This window comes from Piliocolobus tephrosceles, chromosome 1 (genome assembly GCF_002776525.5).
Source record: "Piliocolobus tephrosceles isolate RC106 chromosome 1, ASM277652v3, whole genome shotgun sequence".
NCBI classification, from domain to species: domain Eukaryota; kingdom Metazoa; phylum Chordata; class Mammalia; order Primates; family Cercopithecidae; genus Piliocolobus; species Piliocolobus tephrosceles.
In genome coordinates, this window is record NC_045434.1 from 174,073,431 (window position 1) to 174,088,419 (window position 14,989).

The window sequence follows — 14,989 nt, forward strand, 5'->3', positions numbered from 1 at the left end:
GGGTGACTGTTGAGTAGAGCTTCTGGCTGTGCCATGATCTCAACTGGCTAATGCCGGGAGTTTGGGATGACAACTTTCTTTCTTTAGTTTGCCCTCGGCTTCCCCAAGAAAATTGAAAGTGGAAGCTGGTTCTAGGCCGACTAATGCTGCCAACCCAGAAGGGTTGGGGATTGCTAGAAAGCCCTTCCGCAGATAGCCTCACACCTGAGTCTTAAGTCCAGTGGCAACGCTAATCATTTTTAACTGCCTGACAGGTGCCCAGTATTTTCCTCCAGTTCTAAGGAAGGATAGGAAGAATAGCAAGTGAAAGTGGTCCAATATTAGTCACCGCTTTGGAGGTCCCTTTGTGGTCACCAAAATGTTACAGGGGGTCCTTGCTTCCAGAGCTCCCAAGATGGTGGTGGGCCACTTCCAAGATAGCTGCAGGCTGCTTCCAAGGTGGTGTCAAGCCTTGTGTTCTCTGACCTGGGGTTCTTGGCCTGCTAGTCCTGCTAGTGCTGTCTCTCAAGAGTTCCAGTTATCCACATCCTTGCCAAAATTTAGTGTCATCAGTTTTAAAATTTCAGCTCTTTTAGTGTTTCTGAAGTGAAATCTCATAGTTTTTCCTTATATTTCTCTAATAGCTAGTATGTTGAGCACTTTTATTGTACTTATTGGTTCTATCTTCTTTCTTAAAGTGTCTAAGTCTTTTGCCCCCATTAAAATTGGGTTTTTTGGCCGGGCACGGTGGCTCAAGCCTGTAATCCCAGCACTTTGGGAGGCCAAGACGGGCGGATCACGAGGTCAGGAGATCGAGACCATCCTGGCTAACCCCGTGAAACCCCGTCTCTACTAAAAAAAATACAAAAAACTAGCCGCGCGAGGTGGTGGGCACCTGTAATCGCAGCTACTTGGGAGGCTGAGGCAGGAGAATGGCGTGAACCCGGGAGGCGGAGCTTGCAGTGAGCTGAGATCCGGCCACTGCACTCCAGCCTAAGCGACAGAGCGAGACTCCATCTCAAAAAAAAATAATAATAATAATTGGGTTTTTTTCAAAATCAATATTGAGGTGTAGGAGTTCTTTATATATTCTGGATACAAGCACTTTGTTGGATGTTTAAGATGCCCACATATTCCCATGGTCTCTCTTGCCTTACTATATTCTTAATGGTATTTTTAATAAGAAGTTTTTAATTTTGATGAAATTCGATTCATAATTTTTTTCTTTGTAGTTACTGATTTTGTATCTTGCCCCAATTTTTGCCTACCTCATGTTTTGTAAATATTCATCTATGGTTTATACATTATACTTTAACTTTTACATTTAGATTTCCATCTCGTATTAAATTTTGTTTAAGATCTGAGGTTAAGGTTGAGGTACATCATGACACGCAGATTATCTGTATAACAAACCTTTACATATGTGTCTGAACCTAAAATAAAAGTTAAAGAAATACAAAAAATACTCACAATACAATAAAAAACAAATAAAAACTACTAAAGTACAGCAAATGTTTACATAGTATTTTACTTCAGTTTAGGTATAATAAGTAATCTAGAGATAATTTAACATACATAGGAGGATGTGTGCAGGTTCTATGCAAACATTATGCTATTTTACAAAAGGGACTTGAGTGTCCTCAAATTTTGGTATCCTCATGGATCATGGAACGAATCACCTGAGTATACCAAGGGATGACTGTACATATATACATGAATCATCATTTACACATACACATGTGCTGTGTGAATATATATACATGTGTACATATAAACTTATGTATATGAACATATATATGTAAACATATGCATAAACACGTGTAACCATTTATAAATATGTACATGTACATGCATACATGTATATTTTATACATTTACTTATATATGTACATATATGCTATATGTACTTATGCATTTATGTAACCTATATTATCTATAGTTACTTTCATGTATGAGACTTAAGAAATAATATATATGATATATTTCTTGAAATTACACTCTTCATAATTTTACTTTTGTTTATTTCTTTTTTTTTTTTTTTTTTTTGAGAGACAGAGTCTTGCTCTGTCGCCCAGGCTGGAGTGCAGTGGCTGGATCTCAGCTCACTGCAACCTCCACCTCCCGGGTTCACGCCATTCTCCTGCCTCAGCCTCCCGAGTAGCTGGGACCACAGGCGCCGGCCACCTGGCCTGGCTAACTTTTTGTATTTTAAGTAGAGACGGGGTTTCACTGTGTTAGCCAGGATGGTCTCGATCTCCTGACCTCATGATCCGCCTGTCTCGGCCTCCCCAAGTGCTGGGATTACAGGCTTGAGCCACCGCGCCCGGCCACTTTTGTTTATTTCTTCAGCTCACCTCTCATCCTTCCTTCCCATCCTAACTACCATTCCAGCCACAGTAAACTGCTTGAAAATTTCTGAGTTCACCATCTTCTCTCCTGTGTCTTTCAAGATGTTGCTTCCTTAGCCTGGAAAGACTACTCTGATCCCTTTCTTAACTGGGCTTAGCAGGTAATTTTATTTCAAGACTCCTCTTAGCCATTATCACCTTCCTAAAGCCTTCCCTAAATGCTTAATCTGAATTTAGTGCCTTTTCTTTGTGCTTCCACAGCTTCCCTCCTTTCCTTTTTAGGTACAGGTACAGCATTCAAAATAAACTAATCACAGCCATTTTGTTCAGCACCAATTACATGAAATATGTACATCAGATTACATCTTGCTTTCCTTCAGAATGACATGTGTCATGTTAGTACTTGCATACTGCCAGGTGTGATCACTGAAGCTGAACAAAGAGTTCTATCCACAGGTTGAAGCAGTGAGTCCCCTGGGAATTTCCCTTGGACTGGAACATAAGATTCGGGCTGGCAGACTGAGATTCCCTGAGTCTGCCAGCAGAGGAAGGGGCTTTGCTAGGCAATTTGCCTGATCCCCATCTGACTCTGGAATATCTAGCCCTAGCTACAAGAAAACTGCTGGAGCACTGTCGAAATTCATGTGACTCAACTGAGACTCATTCGTAGGGACAATAGAGAACTGATTTGGGGTCACCTGGCTCAAGGAGGTGAGTAGATTTAGTAAGATTTAGGGACATAGTTCTCGCTTCCTTGATGGTCTTCATTTTTATTCCTCTCTCTTCTTTGTGCCTTCTAGTGGGAAACCCATTCCACATTTCCAAGGACTTGGCAGTCCTGTATTTGAAGACTATTGAGATTTGGGATTTCAGAAGGATGAGATAAATTGAAAATCTTTAGACTTCTTCAGAAAAATGCAAATTTTCTTTGTGCATCAGTAGAAACTCACTCTGTAGCATTATGTTTTCCCAAATGTTGGTCTCAATTTCTCCATTTCTCCAATCTGTTTTGATAAGGACTAAAGAAATAGTATTCCTATGCATGTTATTCCTCAGTCACATAGTAGTGAGACTAGTCTCCCTTGCATAGGATTCTTTGTCACCAGAATACCTCATCTCTAGTGTAGCTAGCTGAGAAGAACAAAATAGAGGACAAGAGAAATACCTTATTATAGGATAATTCAGATGAGTTTAAAAATATTAAATGTGCCAAACTGTTGGCTTTGGCTTTTGAAAGATGACAAAGATTCGTAGAGAGTATTTTAACCAGTTATCTTTGAAAGATAAGGTGGATATATCAGAAACACATTGATTTTACTTAAAATAAAAACACAACAGAAAAGGGATGAATTAGACATTGTTTCTATAATATCAGGAAAATCAGTGTGAACATACTGGGTTAAAGACATGCTTATCTTCATTTGTGATCTGACTCACTTTCCTGACAAGTTGAATGTGATTTGTATTAACTTTTATAATCCTTTGATGGCACATTTGCCTTTTTTGTTTAACATTTAAAAATATACAGAACATAAACTTACAAATTTTACCATTTTGAATATTTCATTCTGTAGCATTCACATTGTTGTGCAACCATTACCACCATTGATCTCCAGAATTTTTCATTTTCCCAGTCTGAAATCCTGTACCTATTAAAAACTAACATCATCATTTGAACAGCTTCCAAAACCCATATGTAAAATGAGAAACATGTACCCAATCATATCAAGATTCTCATTTGAGAGATTAAAATCTGTGGGTTCTCTATAGCAATGTTTCAAAAGACTGCATTTTCTTTAACCACCTCACTCTTTTTATTCCCTATTTCCAATTTTCATATTGCACTTTTATTCTAATTTTGTTACAAATTACCTTTGGAGAAGTGTGGCACGTAGATGTGGGTAGACAAAGAAGATATCCAGCACAGTCCACCACCTCTGCCTCTTACCAAGAGTCTTGCCCACACTCTACTCTTTTCCTTCAGTGAAAAGTTTATATTTTTACCAAAGGATAGCCCAATCCCATAAGCTACCATATCTTGATGGGTAATATTAACTTGACTGTATTTTCTGCCTGAAACCTAGACCATCACCACCAGTGTTATTCATGTTATCTCTGGCAAAACAAATAAAGAGCCATAGTTAATAAACAGAAAATACAGCTTTTGTAGACTCTGTTGGTCACAAAACTCTAAACTGGGTAATTGTAGGTGCCCTCTTCAACCACTCATGCTGTGTTCTCTATGTCTTCATCAGCACCTCAGCTAAATGAGGTTCTTAACCTGATGGGATCCTTTTAATCTTTATTTCTTTGGGTCTTAGCCTTTGGTTGTCCTACCTTACTTGAATTGCTTCAGTTTATGTAGATCAGAACTATTGATCAAGGCACCTCTTTGCCCTCAGGATTAGTCTCTCCAGCTCTCCAATGACACACTTTTCTGACTCTTGGTTCAGTGATGTGGGAAGTGCAAAATGGCTAGAGGGCAGTCTCAGCTTCTAATTCATAACTGTATTCCATGGTGGAAACATTTTTCTGTGAGATCCTGGGACCTCCAGCCACACAGAGGTTGAAGACACAAGAAGGGAAGCAAAATTCTTCCAGCATGTTATAAAACCATGTAGTGAGAGTATCACTTCTCATATCTATTCCTTGCCTTCCAGGCCTATGCATTCTGCCACAGGAAAAATGGCACAATTATTCAGCCACTAGTTTAAGGCATATCCCACATGTCCTACCTGAGCTTATTGGAGGTTCTATGAAGTCAGTTCAATCTGGGTTGTGGGAATGTGGTGAGACTAGGGAATGTCATGGTGTTAAGCCCATTGCTGTGCTTCATTTGCTGTAAAATGATTCCGTTTGTGAGAGACAATGTTGTATAGCAGGGGTCCCCACCCCTAGGCCATGGACTGTTTCTGGTCCTTGGCCTGTTAGGAATTGGGCAGACACCAGGAAGTGAGTGGAGGGCCAGTAAGTGAGCTCTATCTGTAATTATAGGTCCTCCCCATTGCTCACATTACCTCCTGAGCTCTGTCTCCTGTCAGATCAGCAGCAGCATTAGATTCTCATAGGAGTGCAAAACCTATTGTAAACTGTGGATGTGAGGGATCTGGTTGCATGCTCCTTATGAGAATCTCATGCCTGATGATCTGTCACTGTCTCCCACTGTCATGCCCAGATGGGACCATCTAGTTGCAGGAAAACCAGCTCAGGGCTCCTACTGATTCTACATTATGGTGAGTTGTATAATTATTTCATTATATATTACAATGTTTAACAGTAGAAATGAACTGCACAATAGATGTAATGCACTTGATACATCACCAAACTAATCCTCCTTTCCCCCAGTCCATGGAAAAATTGTTTTCCATGAAATCTGTCCTTGGTACCAAAAAGGCTGGGGACTGCTGGCGTATGGGATATCATGGGATGAAAGAACATTCTGTATGTGTATGAGTTGTTGTGCAGGAAGAAGTGCTGCTGGTAGGGACATCAGATCCAATAACAGAGTATCTGTCCCTTCAAGATGAATGCCTGTCCCTTTATAGATGTGCCCATCTAACCTACTAGGTTCCTGAAAACTAAAAGTCTTCTGCTACATGTCTCATGGCTAGGAAGAAGATGAGGGACTCCTTTGGAGCTGAAATTTAGACCTCTGGGTTTTTCAAACATGTTCTCTATTGTACATTTAGAACTTTATATTTCCCCTTTTCCTTAAGTCCATCTTCTAGGGCAGTCTGAAGAAGGTAGAGAACTGCATAGTCTTTAAAATTACTATTTTTGCCATAGCAACCAAGTCACTTCATTTTCTTCTCTGTACCTTACTTCGCACTTGCAGTTAAACCTGTATCACCATTATTGGCAAACTGCATAAGTTTGGTGCCATGGCATCCTATATATTGCCCATCCTATACATTAGCTGTGGCCTCCTTGAATACATAAGCAACCCAATTTCAGAATCATATTTGGAGGGTTTCTTTCTGGGAGACACTTTCAGTACCAGTTCCTGCATCAGTCATGGCTCTAATAAATACAAATCAGATGAAATGCTCATATTTTGGGGCATTCAAATAAAAGATCATTTACAAATGTGTGAACGAGGTGTACGGAAATCCTATTGCAATATCCTGGAGCTAAAATAAAAGGGTTGCCACCATCCCTAGGCTTGAGGGAGCAGAAGCAGGAAGCAGTAACTAAAACTTAAGGATGATGAGGACTTTTTTGTTTTAATGGAAACTATGAGTTAGGATTTGAGTCTGGTTCCAAAGTCCTGCTTTTTATCACTCTTAAACAATAAACTTCAATGTACTAAAAATGATGAGTAAACAAATACTTTACCGTTCTTAATTTCCTTGTAGTACTCATACTTTTTAGTAAAGTATCATTATGATCACTTTATATACAAAAATTCAATCAATTCCAATAATAAATGTAATGAGGAAAAATTACTTACAGCTGAATAAACAGAGTCACAGAGTGTGTTATAGTAACTTGCCTAAGCTGATACAACTGAATAGTAAAGACAGTACCATTTTAGGACCTCACTTTTATCCACTATGCATACTACCTCTTAGCCTCTTAGTAGTTCCCTAGCCTAGAGGATAAAGCTCAAATTCATTACCCTGGCATATGAAGCCCTTCACTGTGTGCTCTCTGCCTCACTCCTTAATCTTGCTAGACAAATATATTCCTCAATTTCCCTTGCTCAGTAAGGTTTCTGCATATTGAATCTGGTGTATGTCCTCATTCCCTTTATATTGTATGAGATACCACTTCATTTTTCAAAATGTAGACACCACCTCACTCGTAAAGTCTTCATTTTGTAAACCTTCTCCCTGCCATGATGCTGCAGAATGAATTGCTCTCCAAGGTTGCAAGAACTGCCCACGTACGTAGGATGGCACTTTTACATTATTGTTACTATCCAAGTATCTGTTCACTTGCCTATGACCCTAGAATCTAGCAAACCTTCTTTTGTTGGGGATAAATAGATAACCATCACATTTGTCTGCTGAATCAAAAGCCAAAACATTACAGAACTGATGAAAAACCTTCACATTAGACTAAATATGCAATATTGTATTTTACCATTTGTTCTCCATGGCCATATACACTCATTCACCTGTCTCTAATTGTGAGTTCTTCAGAAGTAGAAAATTCTGAGGGATTGCCACAATTAAAGAAAAGAAAGTCATATTCTCTTATAAAGTGGTTACTTAATTCATTCCATGAGAATAATAGAGCTAAATTTGTCTTTAAATTTTTCTTTGAACCTAAATGTAACTAACTGTGGCAGATGCTTAGGCTACTAAGGTTTTGGAGAACAGGACCTACTCCCTAGATCTGCTGCCACTTTCTCTGGAGAAGCAGGTCACCTAATGAAGTTTACAACACCAGAAGACAAATGACGTCTAGCCTGGGAGGAAGAAATTCTTTAATGAGAAAGAAGCCGCTGACTGGACTTGGTCATTATATTAAACATCTTAAAAGTGGAGTTATCAGATTTAGAAAATAAAAATTATATGATGCCCAAGAAATATTTATACTAAAAAATTTACACTGCCTATCTGAAATTCAAATCTAACTGGAAGTTCTGCGTTTTATCTAGTAACTCTATTTGAGAGTTAATTACTGCAGGAAGATGTGGAGATACGTGATTTCTGTGACATATTAATCCTGTTCTCACTGAACCTGCCTAATTTCTTATCACAGGTATAATGGAAACTGCAGGGCTATCTTTCTCCAGAGGCTTTGTTGTTATGAATCTCCTCCAGATGACAATACCAAGTTCAGGTATGACTCTCTCTTACCCTTGTGGGTCTTGGCAATATGAAGTGTGGCAGAAAAAGCAAGGACCAAACAAAAGGGACAAAATCTTGAGCATTGTCCCTTAGGTTTAATACATAGTTATGTAATGAGGACATGTACTGTAAGAATTGTCTTATGCTTAGGAAAAACTACTTCTAATCAGCAAGTCTTTTTCATGTACCCAGATTTGTGTTAGGTTCCAGGGAGAAAACAAACAAACAAACAAATGAAGAAGTCCTAATATTCAAGAACTCAATATTTGTATTGAGGAGACATGATTTACTTATATCTTATACAATGAAGAAGCTGCCCAAATTGTGGTCCATATTGGAATCTATGTGAGTTATCTGTACAGTAAGATAAGCAAAGACACAATAGGCTGGTGGGACCTTGATAGATGATGAAAATTTGCAGTGGAAGGTGATCAATGCAAAGCAGATATAAATATAGTTTATTTAGAGACAAATACATTAAAAGCCTGAACCAATAAGTGGCACACAAGATTTAAAATTTCTGGCAAAAGCTACTTGTTACATGGTACAAATCTTACTGATGCATATTTGAGTAGTTTCCAGTCTTTGGCTAATAAAACAAAAACTGCCACAAACATTATGCACATATATTTTGAGCACATCTATGAGTAAGAATGTAGGAAATATTTCTAAGAACAGAACTATTTGTCAAGGTTATGTGCTGTTTTTATTATATTAAAAATATTATTCTGAAATTTACCAATGTACCTGTCCACTAACAGCATATGTGAGTTTTTCAGGTGGATGTTACAGGTATCAGGATTTTTTATATTTTCCAAAATTACAGATGAAAACTAGAAACTCACAATGATAATATTTTACTTGTTTATTGAGTTAGGGTGGCCTTCTTTCCTTTCAAAAAATTTGTATTCATTTTATCTAAACTGCCTACTTAATGGCCTTACTTCACATTTCCTTTGCATTAAACTTGCACACATTACAATTCACTTTTTCATCTGTTAACTTTTCCATGTATTTTTGACCAGTTTATAATTCAATGGACTTGTTAATTATATTTTGGATGTGCAGAATTGTTTGGTTTTGATTTTTGATTTTATTTTGTGAATTACAAAATTTCCCCCAAGTTTCCATTTATTTCGCTCTCCTTTTTCTCCTCATGGACTTTTAAAATTATTATAGACTTTATTTTCTATAGAAGTTTTAGGTTTACAGAAAAATTGTGCAAAATGTATATAGAGTTCCCACATAACCGCCTCCCTCTTCTCTACCTGCCCCCCTCCCACAGAGTTTCCGCTTTTGTTAACCTCTTTCATTTGTGTGGTACATCTATTGAAATTAATAAACCAATATTGATAGATGATTATTAACGAAGTCCAAGTTTACGTTAAACACTCTGTGTTGTACCTTTCTCTAAGATTTAACAAATTGTTGTAGAAATGAGCCAGCGATGGCCTTTGCATATTGGCCCTTTGTCAGAGTCTCGCTCTGTCGCCCAGGCTGGAGTGCAGTGGCACGATCTCGGCTCACTGCAAGCTCCGCCTCCCGGGTTCACGCCATTCTGCCTCAGCCTCCTTGAGTAGCTGGGACTACAGGCGCCCGCCACCGCGCCCGGCTAATTTTTTGTATTTTTAGTAGAGACGGGGTTTCACCGTGGTCTCGATCTCCTGACCTTGTGATCCGCCCGCCTCGGCCTTCCAAAGTGCTGGGATTACAGGTGTGAGCCACCGCGCCCGGCGTTGCTTGCTTCTTAAATCAGGCTGAGACTCATTACCTCAAAAGCCCAGGATGCCAAACTGAAGTGTTTTCACATCCAGCTGTTGTAAATATATCCCCAACAGGTAGATTTTTTTTTTCTGCCATTTTATGTCTTCCTGCTTTGTACACCTTGGGAAACTGCACCCAACATCTGCCAGCTGTAGATAAGAAAAATCTTGTAGTTATATAAACTGCAGCCTGATGCTCTTCAGAGCCCTCTGACCCAGCAGCTTCCTACCATGCTGTGAAGTGATGTTATCTAAACACGCAGCATCTCCCCTCCTTGGGAGCGCCTTTGTCCTCCTGCATTCTGGATGGTGGTCCCCTGTGCTTCTATAAGGCCTTATCCTGTGAGAACTGCTCTTTTTGCAACCCTGTCCAAGTGGTGTCCAAATAGAAGCTTTTGTGTGCTACTGCCACCTATGGTCTTATCTTTTTCCTTGATCAGCCAAGGAAATTGGAATTCTCCAATTCATTATATAAATGTATTATGCTATGCATCCACCATTATAGTATCATACAATATAATTTCACCATTATAAAAATGTCCTGTGCTTCACCTGTTCATCTTCCCCTGAAACCTGGCCAATTACTGCTCTTTTTACTCTCTATAGGTCTGACTCAGAATGTCGTACAGTTGGATTCATACAGTATGTGCCCTTTTCAAACTGACTTATTTCACTTAGTAATATGTATTTAATCTTCCCACATGTCTTTTAATAGCTTCATAACTCATTTATTTCTATCACTGAGTAATAGTTCATTGTATGGACTTACCATAGTTTGTTTATCCATTCTCTTACTGAAGCACATATTGACTGCTTCCAATTTTAACAAGTATTAGAAGAGGTTCTTTAAGCATTTGTATGCAAGTTTTCATTGGATGTGGTTTTCAACTAATTTGGGTTTACTTAGGATCACAATTTCTAGATTCTATAGTAATCTTACATTTAGCTTTGTAAGAAATTATCAAACTGTCTTGCAAAGTTCCTACACCATTTTGCACTCCCACCAGCAATGAATGAGAGTTCTTGTTCCTCACATCCTTGTTTGTATTTTGGATTTGAGCAATTCTTATAATAGGTTTAGGTTAGTATCTCATTGTTTCAATTTGCAATTCCTAAATTATGTATGATTTTGAGCATTTTGATATCTTAATTTGTCATCTATGTATCTTCTTTGATAAAGTATCTGTTCAGAATTTTGTCTATTTTTAATTGTGTTGTTTGTTTTTCTACTGTTAATTTTTACATTCTGCACACAAGTCCTTCATAAGCTATGTCTTTTGCAATTTTTTTTCAGTCTGTAGCTTGTCTTTTTCTTCTCTTAACAAAAGCTTTTGCAGAGCAGACATTTTTAATTTTAATGAATCAAAATTTGAAAATAGTGAATTAATATTTGATCCGTTGTACCTTTTCTACACACTCTTGATCAGTTTGAAATTCAATTTACTGACTTATTTTTATGTTGTGCTTCTCAGCTGTTTCTTCTTCTCACAGTGTCCAAGTCCTATGTTTGCTTAGTCAGAGTTCTCCAGACCACACATCAAGATTATAACAACTTTTTCTATTTATTTTATATTTTGAAACTAACCTATGCAAAATGATTTCTTATATAAAAATTGAGATTAAAATCTGACATCATTTTTTTAAATACCTAGTTTTTTTTATTTATTAAGTAATCAATCTTTCTTCAGATACCCCAGGCGTTATCTTTGTCATAAACCAAATTCCTCTAAGGATTTGCATCTCCAAACTCTGTCCCATTGAACTTTCTTCTCATGGGTTAATTACAGAACTTTTATAAAAAAGATAGTATTTATATAACTAATTTAAATATCTTGTAGAGATTTTCTCTGCTAAGTGTTTTTTTAATATAATTTTTCTATAAAAAGTTTACAAACATATTTTCTTTTTTGAAGTATTTCAAAGGTATTTTTATTTTCATGATCTCAAATTGTTATATCAAGTTATGTGTGCTGTATTGTTGATTTTAACATAAAATGTTCTAATATTTCCCATTATGCCTTTGAAAGTTTTTCTTTCTTTTTCTTTATTTTCTCTAAGATTGTTGTAAACCTGAAAATTTGATAAAATACATATTATACAACCTTAAGAATATATCAATTATATGTCTAGTTAGATATAAAAACTGGTATGAAATAACAATGAAATGATTTTACCTTGCATTATTATTATTATTTTAAAATAGATATAAAGGTAAATGTGACAATTAACTTGTAATCACTCTATATGTGATATTTTGCCTGTTACATATGCATTTAAAACACTCAAAATAATCAATGTTTTAAATATGTAATTGGAGTTTAATTGATTGAGGCACTAAAATTTGCAGAGTCTGCAAAATAGATCAAGCACTGATCTTAGGAGCAGTTTAGGGAGGGTCAGAATGTTGTAGCCTCCAGCTGCATGACTCTTTAACCTTAATTTCTAATCTTGTGACTAATGTTAGTCCTACAGAGGCAATCTAGTCCCCAGGCAAGAAGGAGACCTGGTTTGAGAAAGGACTGTTATCATCTTACTTTTAAACCATAAACTATAAAGAAGTTTCTCCCAAAGTTAGCTCAGCCTACGTCCAGGAATAAACAAGAACAACTTGGGGGTTAGAAGAAAGATGGAGGCAGTTGCGTTAGATGTCTTTCACTGACTCAGTCATAATTTTGCAAAAACAGTTTCACTTTCCTCAATGAGTGGGGCAAGGGACCAAAATGGAGAGTCTGAAATGTCCCCTCTTCCCACACCTTATTGTAGTCAGGGACTAAATATCAACTTTGAGAGTTTCTGAGCCTCAACACTGAAAGAACATCTGTTACAGCCAAGTGGCATCACAAGCAGAAAACGACAAATGAAACATCCTAACCTGTGGACATTTGCAGGGGCAGGTGGTGATAGTTTAAGACATCTTGCTGGTAAAATCCAAGAAAATACAGAGATGCAATGTGTTAAGCACAGTACTTCCATAATAAGAGATTGCGAAGAATAAGAGAGGTCAAATTAAACATAGAATGTGTGAGAATTTTCCAGAATTTAAGAAAGACAAGAATCATCCAATTCAAGAAGCAGTATGAAAGAGCCAGAAAAAGACAAATGCATTCATACATGGATTCATTATAGTTAAAATGGAGTAAATTTTAAGAATTGCCTGAAAGTATGTTTAGAGTAAATGAAATAATAGAATGAAGAGGAGCAATTATTATACTGGTAGTAGTAATTTTTTTTTTTATTTTAACAGAAATGGAAACCATACAGCAACAATGGAAACCATTTTTCATATTTCTCTCTCTTTTTTTTTTTTTTTTTAAGGAGACAGAGTCTCTGTCGCCCAGGCTGGAGTGCCATGGCGAGATCTTGGCTCACTGCAACCTCTGCCTCCTGAGTTCAAGCGATTCTCCTGCCTCGGCCTCCTGAGTAGCTGGGATTAAAGGCCTGTGCCACCAAGCCAGGCTAATTTTTGTATTTTTCAGTAGAGATGGGTTTCACCATGTTGGTCATGCTGGTTTTGAACTCCTGACCTCTTGATCCACCTGCCTCAGCCTCCCAAAGTGCTGGAATTACACTGCGCCTGGCCTATATTCCTTAAAGGGAATAATTTCATGAATTTCCATTCAAACAAAGTGCAAAGTAAAGGTGTTTTCAAGGAAAAGGGAAAACAAAAGAATTTACTCTCAGTAAAGTGTGTGTGTGTGTGGGGGGGTGTGTGTCTATATGTGTGTGTGATATAATAATTCAAATGAAAATTTTGTCTCAGTCCACCTCTCACCCTTTGGTTGCTGTCTCCCTTCCCAGAACAATTCACGGTGAATAGCTTAGAGAGGCCAGTCTTGGCTGCACTGGGTGGGAAAGTTGAGCTCAGTTGCCAGTTGTCTCCACCACAAAGCGCAGAACACATGGAGATACGCTGGTTCCGGAGTCACTACACACGACCTGTTTACCTGTATAAGGAGGGTAAAGACCTGTATGGAGAAACTATCTCCAAGTATGTGGAGCGGACAGAGCTCCTGAAAGAAGCCATTGGAGAAGGTAAAGTGACCCTCAGGATCCTTAATGTCAGTGCTGATGATGACGGGCAGTACCACTGCTTCTTCAAAGACGGAGATGTCTATGAAGAGGCCATCGCAGAAGTGAAGGTCACAGGTAAGGATGGATCCCTGTGAGTGTTCTAAGCATCCAAGATTCTCAACCTGTATGAGGCTGAGTATTAGGAAAATTCTCACTATTTCTATTTTTCTCTTATATGGTCTAGTTAACAAGGTCAAATTCATGAGTTTAGTGTTTGAATTGGAAGGAGTGGAGGATCAAGAACGAGAATTGTGTCTGTGCAGACATCAGAACTATCAGTAAATACTGTCTGCTTTTTAACGTCTACATATATTGTTAGATTGCTTTAAAAATTAACAGAATCCTTTTAAAATTCATTATAATCCTTCTAGCTATTTCTGGCAACACTTTAGTAAAACTTGACTTTTGAAAGTACCTGAATCTTTACAATAGACTCCTTAATGGTAATTCTTATTCTGATTTCTCCCTGAATCAATTCACTGACTACCTAGTTACAGATTCACTTTTCTAAATGAGTTTCAAAAAGCCTTCACCCACTATCTTCAAAGTTCTACTATATATACTATATAGGTGTTATTTGCAAATACAAAGCATTTAAGCAAATCACCTCACACTTGAAGTATTCTGAATGACAGAGAAATGGAGGGGAGATGGAGGACTTGGAGCAAACCAAGGGCTTCACAAATGTGAGGACACATGTGGAGGGATACAGGGCACTCACACTTAACATCTTTACTGGATATTATGTGACACTCAATTCTATAGTCTACAGCTGAGCTATCCAATATGATATATATTAGCCACATGTGGCCATTTAAATTCATATGAATGTCCCGACCTGCAGGACAGTCGAACGGGCCCTGGAAGGGGGAGTGGGAATGGAGGAGACAAGAAAACACGAGAAATGGAGACAAGACAAATAGCCTGATCAAGTCTCGTTTATTGAATGCAGGGTCATGCCTTATATAGGCTGGCAGGGGAAGAGGTTGGGCCAGGGCGGTGACGGGGGGGGGGGGGGGGGGGGGGGGGGG

At 38.0% G+C, this 14,989-nt stretch overlaps 1 protein-coding gene across 2 annotated transcripts in view; it reads left to right on the top strand.

Annotated features, from left to right (window-relative positions):
• The first annotated feature begins 2,980 nt into the window (after positions 1-2,980).
• LOC111523263 (selection and upkeep of intraepithelial T-cells protein 1) overlaps positions 2,981-14,989 on the top strand; it is a 192,060-nt gene continuing 180,051 nt past the window's right edge. The window contains exons 1-4 of one of the 2 annotated variants that reach the window (XR_003309711.1): positions 2,981-3,037; positions 5,502-5,559; positions 8,036-8,116; positions 13,686-14,033. Coding sequence is in view for 1 of the 2 variants with exons in the window: in XM_023187725.1 (XP_023043493.1) it covers positions 8,041-8,116; positions 13,686-14,033 (424 nt within the window). In the remaining variant the exon portion in view is untranslated. Of the gene's footprint in view, positions 3,038-5,501; positions 5,560-8,035; positions 8,117-13,685; positions 14,034-14,989 lie in introns of those variants that run through there. The other variant, XM_023187725.1, reaches the window with a different exon arrangement.